Source organism: Idiotropiscis lumnitzeri, chromosome 1, assembly GCF_059441095.1.
Source record: "Idiotropiscis lumnitzeri isolate Australia: NSW breed Sydney's pygmy pipehorse chromosome 1, RoL_Ilum_1.0, whole genome shotgun sequence".
Lineage (NCBI taxonomy): Eukaryota > Metazoa > Chordata > Actinopteri > Syngnathiformes > Syngnathidae > Idiotropiscis > Idiotropiscis lumnitzeri.
This window is the reverse complement of record NC_142391.1, coordinates 9,050,707-9,069,633: the sequence shown is the minus strand read 5'-3', so window position 1 is coordinate 9,069,633 and position 18,927 is coordinate 9,050,707. Positions and strand designations below refer to the sequence as shown.

The following is an 18,927-nucleotide window of genomic DNA, read 5'->3' as shown; positions in this document are numbered from 1 at the left end:
ATCAGAGCCAGTAGGAGGCAGTGATTTGTGTAATGATTATTTTATATTTAATACAGAGCAGTAATTCAAATGTGAGATTAATGTGTGAAAAATCATTCATAATAATTAACATTGTGCTTGTTTTGGACGAATATTCATGGTACGATTACCGCTGGTTTTGAAGGACTGCTGTAATGTTTGAAATGGTTTGGCATGACAATATGTGATACGGTACGGCAGGCGAAGGCGTGGCATCACATGACATGATATTTGATGTGGCAATAATAGTATTGTATTGCATTAAATAGTATGGTATGGAAAGATATGGTATGAAATTGTATTTTAATGATGATTTGGAATAATATGTGGCCTACTTAAATGGTTATGGTATGAATAATAATATTATGGCATGGTAAGGTACGGTAGAGTATAATATGAAAAGGTATATGTGATATTAAGGTATTGTGTTGCATTACATGATATGGTATGATATGTCAAGGTATAACGTGAAGTAAAACATCACTTTCCACCAGAAGAAAGAAATCACACATAGTAGTAATGGACAATTTTTGTTTAAAAAAAAAAAAAAAATCTTCCATTGAAAATTCACTCATCTATCTCATAAGAGGCGTCTATTGAAGCGAGAAATCCCTCGAGGCTCCTCCACTTCCCTGTGATGCCATGTCCTTGACGTTGCATTGTTGGACGGAGGAAGAAGGCGCCAGACTGCAGCATCCTCACTCTGATGGGGACGCAAACACCCACTCACGCACACGCAACGAGCCAACCGAGCACTTCCTGTTCAGCTTTCATGTCATATCGGGAGGGATTGCCTACCCCGGTAAGTCCATAAAGGGGCGCAGAAAAGTGCGTGGAAACAGTAATCAACTATTCAGCAATCCCAAAAGAGATCGAATGAGTCCCCACTTGCCGTAAATAGCAAAATCACACTCGCACACACCCACACACACACATCTAAATTTATATATATATATATTTTTTTTTTGTTTTTTTTGTTTTGTTAATATAAAACAATTGACTATAATTCATGGATGATGTAACGATTCAATTCGGTTCAATGCAGTGGGTTTGTCATGTTTATTCGTATGCAACCGCATCAAATGGCTTTCAAAGCCCAAACTAACCAAGTAAATTAAATGTAAATAATCAACACTCACCAGCAATGTCAAACCAATTTTTATCTGCTGCACAGCTCACTTAAAAAATGATTACCGGAAGATGCAGTTCTCAATACATGGTGTGTGATTCACTTGTGTAAAGTTTGAGAACTTTTACGAAGTCTGTTAGCATGCAAAAGCAAAACATGGCAGAAACGTGGCAGAAGTCAAGCACAAGTTGTCGCCGCCACATGAAAGCAATATTTAAGCAATCATCACGCGAGCTATTCAGCCGGAGGGGGGGGGGATAAACACTTTGGGTGAGTCAATCTTGCGGGTATGTTTGTGTGGTAAAAGTGTCAGCCCAAAAAGGCAAAAAAGTTAGCACAACTGAGTCAGGATCGGAAAAACTGATGTCGACTCCGCACTTCTGTTGCCACTTTTAGCACCTTTTCAGACAACCCTAACAGTTTTTTTTTTTCAAAAATACACACAGTATAATATATAAATAATTAATTCTAATAATTAGAATTCAAACGATTACTTATTATTAAACCCTATTCTTTGCTGAGCTGGCTAATCAATTTGAGTAACGTCACTCTGCAATCCCCATAAAATTCTACGTGCGTAATTATCCCTCATCAAGTAAGGGCAACGTCATTTAGCAACTTTTTAGCAACAAATAGACCCACATTTAGCAACGTCCCCGGAAAATGAGTTGTCAATACTAGAAAACAGAAAAAGAAGGCCGCAGCAACAGGGGGTTAATTATTCCAAATGGAGGGTTACATCACACGGATGCGATTTCTACTATCCCTGTGATTAGAACTCAGAGACCTCGACCATAATGGACATGATAAGTGGAAAAACAACTGCAGCTTTTCTTAGAAAGAATATCCCACCAGTGCAAAACGTTCCCTGTGAAACGTGTGGTCGATTTTCTCCGGGGTAATATGATGACGAAGAAACATGGAAACGGACGCGCTGGCATGGAATCGAGTTCCATACGAGTGCTTTGATTGACATTTGCATTCACAATGATGACGTTGTGTGTTTTCCGGGAAGCGTGTGTGTAGTTTGTTTTCCGAGCGCGCCACTCTGAATATTTAACGGCTTCTCCACACATTGTTGTGATGTGCTAACAGCCACGTCAGTGTGCCAGCTATTTTTGGACTCCTCCAGATGTTGAACCCGCTGTAGAAATCAAGATAATTAGTGGCTGCTTAACACATGCAAGGGGTCGCAAATTGATGGTCATTTCAAAAGGAGGACTCGAATAGTTTTGATTTTTCTTTGGCTTTTTGATCACATTTACAGTGAATGTGAAATTTCTACATGCTCTTGTTGGAAATACGGATGAGGAAAAACATTAATAATCGATATAAAAACTTTTCCCACCATTAATGGGAGTTATAACGTGTACAACCGGTTCTGGCATGTACTTAGTAGTTCTGATCGAGTTGTATGCTCTTTTAGCAAAGATAATTGGGTTGGAAAAAAAAAATAAAGGCAAACTCGACACATTAAAGTTCATTGCTGTTGTCTCAGGTTAGCTTAGCATTTAGCATGGCTTCTCCATTTATCCTCATTTTACCTTTGTGAAAATACTGCTCAGAAGTTTACTATAGCCTATTCGCCGCCATGGAGGGAATAATTAAGAGCGACTCCACAACGTTTAGCTGAACTAGTATCCAGCCGAAGATTGTTGCTAGCTAGCTGGTGCAGCATAAGTCGCACCGAGTTTGTCTTGACCCCCAACTACCCACATTAATGGACATGCATCCAGCCCAGCGAAGTTTTTTGGGACCATCTTGGCAGTTCAATGATTGGAGAATATCTTTGATTCTCAGTTCTGCTATTCCATGTGATTTGATGATGCGCAAATGCTAATTTTCACTCGCAAACTGCGATTTGTAACTGTTTAAACAGGTAATTGAACAGGGGTGTGTAGACTTTTTATATACATTGTAATCAAAATAGGCCACCGAGTCGAATTTTTTTTTTAAGATAAACTTTAACTGTACTTTGATGGAACTTTTTATTTATTCCAAAAAAACTTTTATTGCATTTTTGGTTCCATTTATTTCCAATTTTCTCTCATATTTTATTGTTTATGTAACTTGCTCAACAGTTTTGTTCCTTTGTTTCAAAATAATAATTATTATTTTTGTGATTAATAAAAGTAGTAATATTATTAGAAATCCTCATGAGCATCTAAAAAAGTCAACTGATGTCAAAAGACTTCAGTTATGAGCGATGTTATAGTTAATGAAAACTAACGAAATAGCTAAAACTAAAATTGAAAAAATATTTTGGTATTGCCGAACATCCGTTTTTACAGAAAGGTCAGTTATTTGAGAATTATTAAAGTTACCAGTTTTTACACAATACTTTGTGACTTTTATTAACTCCATATATTAATTAATTTTAAAAAATACAAAATAAATAAATAAATTCTAAAACTAATAAAACTGAAACTAATATAAGAATTTTTAAGAAAAAAAAACAAACAACAAAGCTAAAAAAACTTAATTAAATCTAAGTGGCTTAAAAAAAAAGTCAAAACGGGAAAAAAAAATCCCAAATTATTTCAAAATTGGTCATGAGGCAACTGTGCAGCAAGCATCAAACAATTAACTTTGGCCTTTGCTTTTTCTTTTTTGTTGACATTTATTAAAAATGTCAGCATATGGCGCAAGCCAGTCACTGGAACTGACTTCCAAAAGCATCAAAGGATAAATCTTGGCATTTGCTTTTTGTTTGGATTTTTTTATGACATTTATTCAAAAAGAAAAGAAAGGTCTTGTTTTCTAAGTCAGACGTTCATATTTTCACTTACAGTATATATTTGAGCTGAGTCATTGCCACATCCTCCATTCTTGGATTTTCCCCTCGCTCACAATATCGTAATTTGAATGCATTACAATCGGGATAAACTAGATTATCAAGATCTCGAACCTCATCAAATGAAAGGAGGAACATTAAATGTCACATGCTATTAAATGGTTGAAATAGCCCTTTAAAGCCTGTCATCTAAAGTGTGCCAATTACCAGCTTGACGTTATACACACACACACACACCCCCACACGCACACCCCCGCACACAACTTCCACAGCATGTGTTACAGCGGTGGGCAAATAGATTCCCTAAGAACCAAGGCTAATTAGGCGATCTTATTATGTTGCTGTCCTAGGAATAGTCTCTGCAGGGTACATGACAACGTAATGAGACACTGGTGCGTTTGTGTGCATATGAATGTGAGTTTGGTTAAATGACATACAAAAGGCATTCTAAAATCACATTTAAAGGGTCGAAAAAAAAAATAATGAGCTGTTGAATTCAATTGTCATTTCGAGCGATACGCAGCTTTTAAATACGGTGTCAAGTCACACAACCTTTGAGCAGTGTGGAATGTGTAATGTTGTGTAAGGAATTTTCGTTGTGGGGATTTTGCATTAGGGGCAGGGAAGGATGTTCCCCAACATGATCTAGCAGAAGACCCTGTGGCGCGATAAAACAGGATCATGACAGGGATTGGGATTGGGCCTAGGGCTGGAAAAATTATCGACATTTTAATTGGGATTTCAATTTTGGGTCATATAAAAATTATAATCGACGAAAAGCAATTAATATGCCGAACGACACAGTGTGTTTATACAAGTTCCCTTTTCTGTAAAATGAATCACACAAAAGAAATAATTACTACATACACTGTGTATTTAAAAATAAATACTTTGTTTTACGTACATCATCAGCTTGATACTCGATGGAAAGCACAATTGAGCGGCTAGCAAAAATTAGCATTAGCATCCGGGAGGGCTTTACCTTCAAATAATGAACATTTAAACTCAAACGCTGTAAGAACACACACAGACAGGTTGCATCACAATACTCTGAGGCACATATTCTTCCTAATATGAGAAACTATTAATGTTAATAACGTTGCCACTTTTTTCTTCTACTCTTTCTAATCGCCATATAGCTTAAGTGTATCTACGTCTGTGCAAGTACCTCAAAGTGCGTACAGCAGAAAGAAAAAAAATTATATATATTGTTTTGATTGCTATTATTTCAATATTGGATATTATTATTTCACTGGTAACTAATTTATATTTTGATTTTTCTTATAATTAAGGTATACTTGAAGTTGAGTTTTTGTAGTTATTAATAAATTAATAAATGCTAAATCCATTTAGAATTGTGACGTCAATATCAATAAAAATTACTTGATCATAATTTTTTCCCCAAAATCGTCACATGCAAGGCACATGCAATAGAAATGATGCCCCCTGAATTCTGCCCAGCAACAAGCAGACCTTCAAATGTTTTCCTATCTGGAGGGAATTTGAAACAGTCCCGAGAACTCTCGACATCCACGCAGGCTCCCGCAGAAACATGCGCCTGTTGGTTTCTGAAGAGTCGTAAAAGAGTAAAACAGGATGAGAATCATGCTTACAAAACATAAGGATCACAAGTCATACAGGGGTCAAAGGGCGCCTTGACACAGTCGCCATATCGGCACTTACAAAAACAAGCGCCTGCAAAAATATATTTTTCCATTTCTCCGAAATATTAATGATTGCTCATCCATCATTTGACATTGAAAAGGAGGATATTTATGGCTCATGCTACGTGTTAAATTAAACGCTCATTGAACGAAGGCGCTGCAGATGAAAGCAAAGCCAACGCGCTTCCGACACGAGACGGGTGCTGTCCCAAAGTCACCAGCTGCTCTCCCTGGTCTGTTTTTAGCTGCCGCCTCGTTAGCGCTGACCGCCACGCACCGAGAGGCCGAGATGACCAGCTGGAGACCAGTTCAGGTCAGCGGCACCATTCTATCAAAAACTCGAAAAATCATGAAAAGATTGATGCCTGGATTTGAGCGGCGTCGCAGCGGGAGGAAATTTGTACGCCTTCTGAGTGTCAAACCCGTCGCGAAATGTGCTTGAGATTCATGAATCTTATTCAAAGGCAAACTCGGTGTTGGTTTGAACTTGCGAGCGGAAAAAGACTTTGAATGAAAATTTTATAAATATGCACTGGGGTTTGAAGGTGAAAATATTGGTCCACTAATATTTTGACGCTCATGTTATTTTTGTGATGTTTCCATTAGAAAATGCTTTTAAATAAAATGCATTTTCAGCTTTAATTTAAGAGATTTCGCAAAATAAGGTATGACCTTTACAAGTTAGGAATGACCATTTTTTTCCAAGTGTTGTTAACATGTCGACCTACTTTGGCCGACATGAATCAATCTCCCTCATAATAGCATCATTTATGACACCACGACTGAACAAATAATATACAGAAGCACTCTTACACAGTACTAAGTGAGTGTTGGACCACCTAGCTTCTCTTGAAAATGGCCTCGCAAGTGTATCTGCAATTAAATCCACACTTTTCCTTCCTTTGGCCATTGTGGTTTAAAAAAAGCAAGAATATATTTTAGATTTTCGAACGGTCACCAGTTACGACCTCAATAATAAATTGATTTTGCATAGCGCTGCCCCTTCACAAGCGAGTATCCAATCACAAAACGCGTTCGTCACCTTCAGCGTAAGGTCAGCGAGAAGGCTCACTGCAACCAACTCGTGATCTGATTGGCTCTCGCAACTGTCAATCAAATCAGAAATCTCATTGACTTTGACAGAAGAGATGCCTGCACGATTGGATCTGAAGGCCTCGGAAAGAATAGTGCGTGCAACTGGTATTGTGAAACCTGCCTGGCAACAAGAGCGAGCTGAATTCTGATTGGATAAAAACGTTTACCTAAAAATACAACACTAGGATATAATATGACAACAATGTGAAGAATATGATCATTTTTTTCTTGATTATCTTAGGCCAGCAGAGAAGGCCTGAGTGAAAATAAAGTCTGGATCAAGTTATAAAGTTGTAACTAACTACCACGTACACGTGCTGATTCCAAACATGGAAAAACAGACCAATCAGCAGCAAGTCAAGCTGCGGTTAATTCTGCATCTGCTTGATACGCTCAAGGCGGCCGAACGTCAGCCCAGCTGCAACAGTGCCACCTCAGTGTCGCGAGAGCCCCAAAACAATACGACGCAGGCCTTAAGTGTCACAAACAGCTGCGAGTTTCACCTCATTTTAATTTACTAAATGGCAAAGTAAATGCAAGCAGGCGTCCCGTTGTGAGTCGTAAGTGTCAGCTTTGTGTCTTTGATGACGCGGGTGCATGCGTGGGTGACATCTGGGAGAGATTAGGTGAATAGGGCACGCCGCCTGTCTTCATCCAGACCTTTGTCATTCGCTCTGCGTCAATTTATGGTCGTTGCCTAGATACCGCGAGGGAGATGACAATTAAACTGAGCAGAAAAATAAATTAAAGGCGGCTGGGATTGGCACATCGATACATTACATGTGACTTCTTAAAATTGTGGACTGTGCTGGCCATTTGTGACTGCAACTATTTGCTGGATTTGGATTTTGAAGGAGAAAAAAAAAGCATTGCATCATGTTAAGACCGCTGCAAACTTTTCTAAATGATTGGGGGGAATGCAAGTGATGTCTCCTTTTCTAACAATTACGCAGAGGCAGGTGATCATGTTGCGACTCTACTCTCACATGCAACGACTGCCTTTGAAAGCTTGCGGGATCATCGGAGCATTCTGAGCTGGTATTTCCTTTGCTTTTTTTTTTCCAAAATGGAAGGTTATTCAGCCTGGAAATGTGAGTGAGTCACAATCTGGCATGGGGAGAAAAAAAAAAAAAAAAAGCAAGTAGAAGACATTTCAAATTTTCATTTAATTCTCACAGGATAGCACTTTGTTCTTCCCTTCTCTTTCATTTGGCCCTTTTCAGACATTCATTTCGGACTGGAAAAAAGAGGCAATGTTCGGAAATGTGACCCAAGAGCCAAGTTATTTCCCGTCACGAGTTGGGAGGATGCAGCATGTTAAAGACTATTAGCTGCGACAACACCTGCAATCTAAAAACAACAGATGTTAGAATAGTTTGTTCTCCTCTAGTTTCGTTTCAGCAGAGCTGTAGGCCAGAATGATGAATGGTCTCTATAGCAGTGCTTAACATATTTTGTCAGACTCAACCAATCAGTTTAAAATAAATAAATAAATAAATAAATAAAACAATTTAGGGCCAAAAAGACAAAAAGTAAATTATATCAGCAGACAAAGAGAGAATAAATGAAGACATTTTTTTTTTTCAACCAGCACTGGTGGAGCAACGATTAAAGGTTGAGTACTTGAACCAACTCACAGGTGGAACAGTCGAAACAGGTGGGAAAATCAACACAGGTAAGGAAATCGAGACAGGTGAGGTAATCAACAGAGGTAACAGCAAGAGATAAATTGGTGAGGTAAGTATTTAAAAAAGATTGGAAGCATCAATACAACAAGGACAGTGAAATATTGGTAAAAATCAGCTAAGTTCTACAGGATAGGAATTGAAAAAAAAAAAAAGCAGGTGAAGCAATTGAAACTGGGGGTGAAACAGGGAAAATCAAGCCAATCAATGAGAATTCACAAACAATATTAAGCAAGTGGGACAACCAAACGAAATACACATGAAAATTTAAAAGCAGTAATTGAGGTCATCAACAAGTGAAGCAATTTGAAACAGGAGGCAACATGAACACATGCAGGTAAGACAATTGACACAATTGAGTGTTGTTTTTTATTCTTACAATGTCAAGCACTTTGGTGGTGATGTATGGAAAGCGCCGTACAAATGAAGTCTGATTGATTGATGATTGATTAATACAATACAATACAACTTTATTTGTATAGATGAAGTGACAAAGGTGGGAAAATCATCACAGGTTAAAATTGTTGGGGGGGGGGGGTCGATACAGTTGAAACAGTTGTGTAGACCACAGATGTCGAACTCTGGTCCTCGAGAGTTGCTATCTGCATGTTTTAGATATTCATATTCTTCAACACACCTGAGTCAAATGATCAACACATTAGCAAGCTCTGCAAGGAAAATAATCATTCACACAACCTACACGAAGATGTGCAGGAAACACAAAGGAAAAGCTAGCAGAAAAAAAATGTTGAACGGAGATCTATCTATATTAAACAGAACCTAATTATGACAGTAAGTCTTATTTAGGGATCCCCCCCAGACATTTATCAGGACCTACATTTAGGAGGATGTTCATGGTGGAGGTGAACTAGGCCAAGGACCGTCTCAGAAAATAGCCTGTGGCTCACTTCGGGTTGTTTTATTTCGGAAACAAGGTGGGAACGAGACAGAATGTGTGATAATATAGTGTTTGATATTAGGGCGATCAGTTACATTTCTGAAACGAGTCCATCTTTCAGTTTAGTTGCGCTCCTGCCTCCTTGTGGTTATATTTGACACTGCACCGGGAACATACTAGATGGATTCAGAAGTACTATTTGGATAAGTTTATCTACTTTTTCTCTGTACATAACCACGGTGGATTTAAAATGTGTGAATGACACTGACATGTGTCTTTAAAAAAATAAATAAACAAAACGAATGAAATGTTGAAACCTTAAAGTGCACTAGCTTCATGCTAACAATTGGGAACGTAATGGGCTAACGCAACTGGCGTCGTTATAAATTGTAAACAACTTAAATTTGAACACAAACACTAACAACATATCGCTAGAGTCGAGTTAAAATCTTGTACCTTCAAAATGCAGGCATGTCCAAAAACTTCACGTTTTCTGAACCATTACATTTGCATCATCAAATACAACAAGCCATTTTCAACTCTTTAGATTGGTCAATAATTTGTAAAAAAAAAAAAAAACAATAATAATAATAAATAAATAACACCCACACGAGTGGACTGACAAATATATATATACTTGAATATGAAATGGAACAATCTGTGATTTGTGGTTTGGCTGGATACAAGAGAATTATGACCAGAACATACAACAAAACTCTCACGTTATATTCTCTGTGCTGTGTGGGGGAAAAAAAACTATACTATCCACACTGAGATTTACCTCCAGAAAAGCGCAATATAAATCTGATGCATTATGATTATTCTTCACATTTGTAGTATGTCGTACTGCCCCCTAACGGCCAAAGTGCACATAACAGGAGCAACAGTGTCCAATGAAGGAAAGCAGAAAAACATGAAGCATAATGCTGTTTTTTGGGGGGCTGGAACAGGTCCGTGGTTTTTGACAATGATGAGGCTATTCAAAGACAAAAAGACGACCGTTTCAAAACATCAGCTCAATCTTTATTTACAAACCATTACAGGAGAAAAAAAAAAATCAACATACATTTCGTACAATGTGGAGGTGTGTTCAACCCAACAAAGATATATGGAAAAAGTGAGGCATAATCTAACCTGTCCGGAGACTGAAATGCATTAATATTGATCATCCTTATCTTAACAGCGATGATCTCCCGCCGAAAAATAGATGGTGCATGTGGAAGTAAAAGTGTCATAACAGCAAACCTTTTTTTTGTGAGGGGGTCATTTCTACACATTGCTTAGTGTAGAAAAAAAAAAAACAACACACTAAATAATATCAACAAATAAGACAAAAAAATGTTAGGCAATAAAGGATGGGTTGATAAAAAATGAAATTGTGGCACAGTCGGGAGCATGGGTGAATAAAATCAGGCATTTGAGCAGGCAACAGACGTGCGGTAAGGCGTCACCAGGAATACTTAGAATCACCACTCACAGGTTCCTGTACAAAGTCATGTAAAACACACACACAGCTCAATTTTCTTTGCTTGGTCTACTTCAAAAGGCTGCCACGAGCTTGGATCAGACACAGCGTCCCACATTTTATTTTAGGGGTGTGGAACCGTTCCCATCGGGGGCCAATTCAGTTTAATCAAGTTCTCTGATTTTATGAAACAAAGATGTAGTTGGTATTTTTATTGTAAGAGTTCCTCTGAGATTGTTTTTTAATGGCATTGAGGTCCAATCGGAGGGGATTCTCACACTTTGTGGGTCCATAATCATCACACCAATTCAACTTATACTCTACCATGTGTACCAGTTTGGTTTTAGCACCACTTGACATATTGGAATCTTTCGAGCGGTATACAACTCCCCCGTGGGTTCCGTGTAACTCAAACATTCCCCACCCCTGTTTCAGACCATATAGGCTCAGCGTATACGCCGACTTTAAACCTGTTGTGTGTACTCGCAAATATTTTCAAGTATGATACAGAACCGGGAAAAAAAATCCTGATTAAAAACCCTCCTTTTCAAAGCTGGATGGGTAAAAAGTGCTCCTTAAAGGGGGCCACTGGTCACTCCTCAGCTGAAACAGTCTGTTGAGTCATTGTTTTGAAAACTGGAGCAAGATATTGACTATAGAGGACGCACATTTGTTTTCTAACTGGCAGCACGCAGCTACTGCATTGAGGTCTGAGGAGCAAGGCTGCAGACCAAGAAAGTTCATGGAGGGGGAAAGGAGGGGGAGGGGGTGGAGCAGAGAGAAAGAACTGATTAAGAACACTGCTGTCATTACATCGCGTGGATGAAAATGCAGTCTGACTTACACGGAGCAGCCGGTGTGGACTACTTCCGCTTCACGGCAATGCTGTCTTCCTCCTTCAGGACAAATTTTTTTCGTAGAGCTTCGGAGATCAGTGAAGCCGAGTCCTCCTCTCTCAAGGACGTACAGCCTCGGTTATTCCTGACATTAAGAATAAAACCGTTTTTTTTTTTGTTTTGTTTTCAAAATTGTAGGCTTTGAAAATTGTATTCTACCACATTGCGCTGTTGATTTGAATTTGGTTAACGTAATTTCCGGACTATAAGGAGCACATGCATATAAACCGCAGCAGCTCTTTTTTGAAAGGGGGGAAAAAAAGACATACAAGCCGCACCAGGCCATAAGCCACAGTTTTCTATGTTGAAAAAAATTATTTGTTTACTGCATGTACAGAACAATTGTGAAGGTACATAAACAGTGCCTTTTAACTTGGCTAATTAAAACAGAATAGACCCAAGAGAAAAAAAAATTATGTCGAGATTTATTTAGCGTATTTTCTGAACTATAGAGCGCCCCTACCGGTGAAAGAAAAATCCACAGAAAAGCTGCACTGTTGTATTAGCCGCATGGTTCAAAATCTAGGAAAAAAGTAGCAGCTTATAGTCCGGAAAACACGGAAATTGTTCAGATATCTCAAAGGAAACTAATGGCAAGTTTAAAATATGTAGAAATCACTGCATGCATTGTAGTGTCTGCCACTTTGTACCTGTCTTTACTCATCTTCATGCGGTTCATGTCCTTCAAGATGTCCATCACGTCAGCAAAACTGGTGGACTTGGACAGCGACACCGTGTCTTCCTCCGCCTCCCGATAGTCCATGCTGGGCCTGTCAAGGTCAAAGGTGGCCGATGCCGTCATGGACACCGGCGGCAGGGGGTCGGGGACCAGCTCAGACACCACGGACACCATGTCCTTGTCGTCATCGTCTTCCTCCTCCTCCTCGTCCTCCTCGGTGACGTCGCTGATGACAAAGGAAGCTGCTGCCGCGGCCGCCGGCTGGTACGGGGCGGTCTCGAAGGGCGCCATGGAGAAGCTCATGGTGGTGTCGTCAGGGGAGAGCAGGTCAGGGGTTAAGGGGTTGGAGCCTGGAATGAAGCCAGGGAAACTGTAGCAATGGTTTACATACACCAGCCATGACATTAGGTACACCTGATGAATCCATTTCTCATTCACACCTAAGGATCATTTAGAGTCGTGAATGAACTTAAAATCCATGTCCACGCACAAGCACTGATCTGGTATTAAAACCCAAGACCTCTTGACTGAATCCACTGACCAAGCTGCCTCTGCACGGGCTGGTGAGATCTAATATAAGAGTTGTGATGACAAAGACATTAATGCTTTGTTTTGATGTCAGCGCCCAATATAGTTGTACACCACTGTAAATTACAATTGCAATCATAAATGTTGTTAAACGGGGTTCTACATTAACAGTGGGCAGGTGGCCACCAAGTGTGTCGGGTCACCCAAAGTTCACTGAAGTTAACCATGCCAGTACAAATTTTTAGATCATTGAAGTAACTATGTTTGTCCTGTGTAGCATTCCAAATCCGTAAAAAAATATTAGGCCTATTCATTCAAGTTGTAGTATAGGGCAGTATAAGAAAGTGTAAGACAGGTCTGCTATCTAGTGGTGATATTCCAACTTTGCACTTCGGCACTCGCGGATTTGTATATTTGTGGATTTTGTTTCCCTTTTTCAATCAGTATTTTTGGGATTTTTCACAGGTTTCCCAGGAATTATTTTCCCATATTGGATGTTTATCGGCGTTTTATCACATTTGATTTCATATTAATAATTTGTTCAAAAAATTTAATTATTAAGTTAAGCATATTAAAATTCAACTTCGACTGCCCATAAGTAAAGGTTTTCTGATGTCACTTTATTTTACATCCTTCAGGAAAATTGTTCTAAAATCACTTGGAAGTTAACCAGTGCCACTAAAATAGACTGTGGAGGTGCCGGTGTATTTGAAATGTAAAGATAAAGATAAAGATGTCCTTTATTAGTCCCACAATGGGGAAATTTGAGAAACTCTCTCATTATGAGACAATGCTATTCTTGAAAATGTCAATAGGTGAAACTTGTGGTCGTGTTTTTATCCCGAGCCTCATTTCCAGCAACGATAATGGACTTACCAGTATCGCCGGCCACAATCTTTGCAATCTGTGCACGAAGTTTGCTCAGCTCATCCTGCAGGGCGGTGGTGCGGTTGAGCGCAGTCACCCCAGGTTTCCTCAGGCCTTCCACCCGCTTGCCCTCTCGGCGGAAGTTGGGCACAGACGAGTTCCTGTGTAGCACCAGGAGCGGTGTGGGCCTCCATTCGTGTTTGAGAGGGCGACTGTCACTCCTGCGAGGAGGGAAAACCTGACAGTTAAGCTTCGAGCATGTGTGGGAACTAAAAAAATTAATCTAAAAAAAATCCTGTATTTGTCTTTACCGCACTCTGGCATATGTCTCCTCTTCATCTGCAACAATCCAGGCAATATCTGCCAAGGTGGGAACCATGGGGCCGTCCATGGGGCGTAGAGCGGGAAGGCCAGGTAGTTCCTGAAACAGGTTACATGAAGGTATTTTATTGTATATAAAGAAAAAAACATTTCAAGAATGGAGGTGAGGGGGCAATACCTGGAAACACGCTCTTTGTGGGGGCTTGAGTGGAAGAGTGGAGCCTATTCTCCTCACCACACTGCGAGTGGATCCATGAGGCTTGTTTTGCCAGATAGGAATAACGTCCTGCACCAAATGAAGACAAGGAATCAGAATCCTGAATCCTTCCACTGGTGAAAAATCTACACGCCTGCACCATCACTAATTGATGTTCGAAAAAAGGGAAGCCTTACTGTTTGGGTTTCCATGATGACGACTCAGCTTGCCGAGGAGCACCGACGCTTTGGTGCTCTTAGTGGCTCAAGACTGAGCAGTTCACTGAACAGATGCCACGTTAATCTGACAACTCTCGGAATGTAGATTGGAGATTACTCAGAGCATCTGCTGGGGAGACACAAGCGAAGGGAGAGAAGACACATCAATGCTTTACCCAATAAGTTTAACTTTAGAAGAATGAACTACTAAAATGGTTCAGATTTAAAGGTGCTGCATTATAAATTGGTGAATATGTCCTAATTCTTGAATTGCAGCGTTTAAACTCATGAAAATAAACAGACGTGAATCACTTATTGGAAAACAGGCCTTTACGTGCAGGTACCCCAATCTCTGCCCCTGGTCGTCATAGTAACGAAATGTGTACTTGCCATTGGACGAGCAGTATGAGCAGTGGGACGAGGGCTGTCGCACAACAGTGTCACAAACTCAAAACAAGTTCTTTTCAGCGACACAAAAAACAATAGTGTGTAAAGAGTGGAATGATTATTAAGCTTCGGGTATTTTTTAGAACGCTCTTCGCAGATCTTATAAAAGATACCAGGGAACTGAAGATGTCTTCTTTAAGTCATGACGTCACCGTTTACGCACTCTTCGATTAATTCATTAAAAAAATATATATATATATTCCTCAATTCATGACGCCACAGTTTAGGTGCTGTTAAATTAATTTTGTTAAGTATGATGGTATCAAATCCAAGGATGCCAAAGTGCGTGAAGGTAGGCAGAGTCACTGAATTATTAGCACCGGCGGCTAACTGTATCAAATACACACGCAAGGCCGTGTGTTAGCTTCGGTGGCATAGACGATGACCCTCAAAGTATGCCCCGATTTCACGAAGGCTGCGTTTGAATCCGGAGATAAAACTAAAAACACGAAAACTGAACTTACTGCAAATGAAAGCTGGAAGGTTTGAAGCGGTGAATGTTATTCGAGGCGCAGTTTCTCCTTTTCGTCTTTCACAGTTATGTCTGTGTTGTTGCTCATTGCCGGAAACCGGCGGTCAATTTCCGGTGACGGATTTGAGATGATTTTGTATCACGGCACCCCTACAGGTTGCGCCGAGCACTATTTAATATAAGTGTGTCTTTTTTCAGTTCCCAAGCGAGCACATTTAACAGCCTTTCAAATTTAAAAGTACAATGGTTGGAACATTAAAAGAGCAACGAACCGCTACAGTTTCGACTTTTTTCATCTCTGATTAACCAAGATAGTTCCCTCGAACCAAATTCCGCTTTTGCAGGAAGTCGGCTCTGACAGGGCGAAAACTGCATTCTCCTTAAATGAGCTAGTGGGCGGACCGTGAATGCAGCATTCTCTCGCTTGCGACGATATCATAACTCTACCACGATAGGACGGCGGTCTTCGGCATCCTTCAGCGAGTGACCGGTATGTAAAGCATCTCCCATCCATTCAGAAGTTGCTCTGTTGTTATACATCCAGTCCTTTGCTGCTTCTCAGCCTCAATCGTTCTGTACTTTCCCAGTGGCGATTAACGTATTCGACACCACTTCCTGGAAGCACCCTGATTTTTTTTTTATATCTTTGCATGGGTGTGCGTTGTCAAAGGACGCTCGGCTGATCAAACAAATCACCACCCGCAATGATGGCTGCAGGCCTTTGGAATGTTGCATTGCTATGCTGTGATTTGATAATACAATTTTGTATAATGCAGCATTTACGTCTGCATATAGTTCTTTGAGGTCGAGTGGAATGACTGAAGCTTTTAGGGCAGTGTTTACCCGCCTTTATTGAGCCAAGGCTCATATTTTGCATTAGAAAAATCGCACAGCACACAATTAAACGAATATAATTACTTAGTATGATATCCATTTCATTCAACAAAAAGCTTTATGAATGGCAACAGGTGGATACACAGGTTAATTGTCCCTTCTGCCCTCAAGAGGATGAACATTTAATTGTTCTTCTTGTCACTATATGTCGCTGGCATAGGTAGATCAAGAAAGTTACATTATTGATTGAAAATACTTACAATTTTCAGACTAGTTAAAGTTGGAATTAAGTTTATAAATTACTACGAAGAATTGAATGTACCCTCGCTTAAACAACTTTCTGACCAAAGCCACCTCCCTAAATATGAGCAGGGACGTGATCCTCAATTATGAAAAAGTGTGTAGTCGTGATACTCACAGATGAGAGAACACTAACTATAAACTGCATGTCTCCATGTAAGAGCTGGTTACACCCCCAGCATATTTCGATTGATTTGACATGCTAATTGAATTGGACAACTGGCTCCATTAGTCCACTAAGATCACTTTCCTGCATCTGCAAAAATCCATCCATGTATGCAACCTGACCCCCCTCTGCACCAGTTAAGTTGCTGCTTTGTGTTGTGCTATAAAGCGGGAGCGAAAAAGACAGGCCAGTCATGGGGAATAAGAGGAGGAGAAAGGATGCCAGTTGAGCCCCCTCATCCTTCTACAGCGGGACCGCAGCCAGCGTCAGACTAAAGACACAGAGAGGATGGCTCAGTCTGTGAGGAGGATGGACATCGCCATGGACCACAAGCCACAGAGGGACAAGACCCGGACCAGCTACTTTGGCAATGTGAAGACCAGGTTAGGATTATGGCGATAGGAAAAAAGCCTCTCAACATATTTGGCTGGCTTTTGCCTTTCAGGTTTTTATGTGCCACAATCCAGCCTTTCATTCATCTCTGTTGGCAGCACAAAGAATGTGTTGTTTAAGATTATGAAATGAACAATAATGTTTTTAGCACAGAAATGCTGCAAAGAAACCCTCATTAGCTGCATTTGTTCTACTTTATTGTTACAAAGATATGACATGTTGGCACAATTTTATTTTAAGAGACACCATTTTAACTAATCTCAATTTTACATTTTATTAAATTAAATCTTCCAGTAAGTGAGTGCAAAGCCAAGGCATAAATCGTTCCTAAGCATAACAAATCAGAACACTGATCTAAAGAGATTTGACAACAATTAGTTTGTTTGTTTTTTTAATGGGAAAACTTGCCCTCAACATAATTGTATATTAAAAAAAAAATAATGTGAACATAGAAAAATATGACATGTATCCTTTCCATGATGTGTCTTCAGGCTGGGTTCAAAACTGCCTTCGGGTGTCTCTCAGCCTCCGCACTTCGCCAAGCGGCCCTGGGACACTCAACCTCTGGCCCGAGGATTGCAGGAGCCTTCAGCCAGCAACCTGCAGCATCATCATCAATACCAAACCACACCTGGCCGACCTCTGGACCATATCCCGCACATCAGAAACCCGATACTGCGACAGTATTACTTGCAAGGTTGCTTCTCATTTGCTTCATTTATGTTAACTTGGAATACCCTAAATTAAAAATATTCGCTTCAACTCGTAACCAGAAAAAAACTCAGTAATAAATATAATCGAATTATGCTACAGTAGTGTTTGTACTATGAGTGGGAAGTATAATATTATTGACAGTGAAATTTTGATTAAATATAATGTGTCCAGTATATACCGAATGCTCCAATTACCACGATAATGACCACCATTAAAATTCGGTGATGTGGGAAGTCTAACTGTTCATGAATATAATACTATTGCAAGGTCCTTAACATTATGCACAGTGTTCACCTAAAGTCATGTAGAGAAACTGTACAAAAAAAATTAAATACAACTAACTTGTACTTGGGCAGTGATTATTTCAAGTACCACTAGAGTGAGCCAAAGCGGCGTTAGTTGTACTAGAGCACTCTTTGACAGTCAATGTTCTAAACTGAAATTTTCAACTTTATTCTCCACTGTAGTGTTATGTGATGACAAAAGTGTAAGTGGGCTGTTTTATTTTATTTTATTTATTTATTTATTTATTTATTTATTTAAAGCATGACTGTTTTTTTTTTCCACAGGGACCTCATGGGACTCCAACACCGCAGTGAAGCAAGAGCAAATGGCACAATTGTCACATGAGGCCAAAAGCAGCACGGTCAGTCACACACATTAATTTATGGTTGATGAACGAGCCAAAGGCAAAAAAAAAGTGATACTGGGAAATGTTTTCTCGATTATATTTAGTTTAGGAAATGTTTGGCGTTGCTGATATGACTACGTAATTTATGGCTGGGAAATGATAAAGGAAGAGTGTTCAAGGTTCACTTCTTAGACAAATGCTTCGATGATCATGGGTAGACTGAATGTGTTTCAGAGCCTTTACAACAGGATGACTGCATATTCTCATGTTTTCGCAAAGGTATTTTCTCTTTTTTTTATTCATCAGCTAAGCGCTTCAGTTGGAATAATTCATTAGTCTTTGTGTCGTCTAGACAAACAGCGCCAATATCCGTTGACCTCTGCACAGGAATGCGCCGTAGCGCTATTGTTAGCTAGTTCTTGTTCAATGTGTGTTTAATTGCGGCAGGGGTGTTTTTGTCCCTCTGAAGGGTTAGGATTACGTGTTATATGAAGTTGAGTTCATGAAATTTTAGTTC

The 18,927-nt window shown here is 39.7% G+C and overlaps 2 protein-coding genes across 4 annotated transcripts in view; one reads left to right on the top strand and one right to left on the bottom strand.

Annotated features, from left to right (window-relative positions):
* Window positions 1-10,284: 10,284 nt before the first annotated feature.
* mtfr1l (mitochondrial fission regulator 1-like) lies at window positions 10,285-15,734 on the bottom strand. 2 transcript variants are annotated; one of them, XM_088315111.1, is made up of 8 exons: window positions 15,365-15,734; window positions 14,433-14,583; window positions 14,218-14,325; window positions 14,030-14,139; window positions 13,728-13,939; window positions 12,295-12,673; window positions 11,593-11,729; window positions 10,285-11,471 (listed from the first exon to the last, which is right to left on the bottom strand). In XM_088315111.1, the coding sequence occupies exons 2-7, from the start codon at window positions 14,445-14,447 to the stop codon at window positions 11,612-11,614; spliced, it is 942 nt and encodes a 313-aa protein (XP_088171237.1). In that variant the 5' UTR covers window positions 14,448-14,583; window positions 15,365-15,734; the 3' UTR covers window positions 10,285-11,471; window positions 11,593-11,611. The 2 variants fall into 2 exon arrangements, with proteins under 2 accessions (XP_088171237.1, XP_088171231.1); XM_088315105.1 differs by having other exon boundaries at window positions 14,433-14,580.
* LOC148343083 (oxidation resistance protein 1A) overlaps window positions 15,579-18,927 on the top strand; it is a 10,638-nt gene continuing 7,289 nt past the window's right edge. Inside the window, exons 1-4 of one of the 2 annotated variants that reach the window (XM_088315093.1) lie at window positions 15,579-15,862; window positions 16,841-17,055; window positions 17,557-17,762; window positions 18,349-18,425. In XM_088315093.1, coding sequence (XP_088171219.1) covers window positions 16,961-17,055; window positions 17,557-17,762; window positions 18,349-18,425 — 378 coding nt within the window. In that variant the 5' untranslated portion in view covers window positions 15,579-15,862; window positions 16,841-16,960. The remainder of the gene's footprint in view (window positions 15,863-16,840; window positions 17,056-17,556; window positions 17,763-18,348; window positions 18,426-18,927) is intronic. The other variant, XM_088315085.1, reaches the window with a different exon arrangement.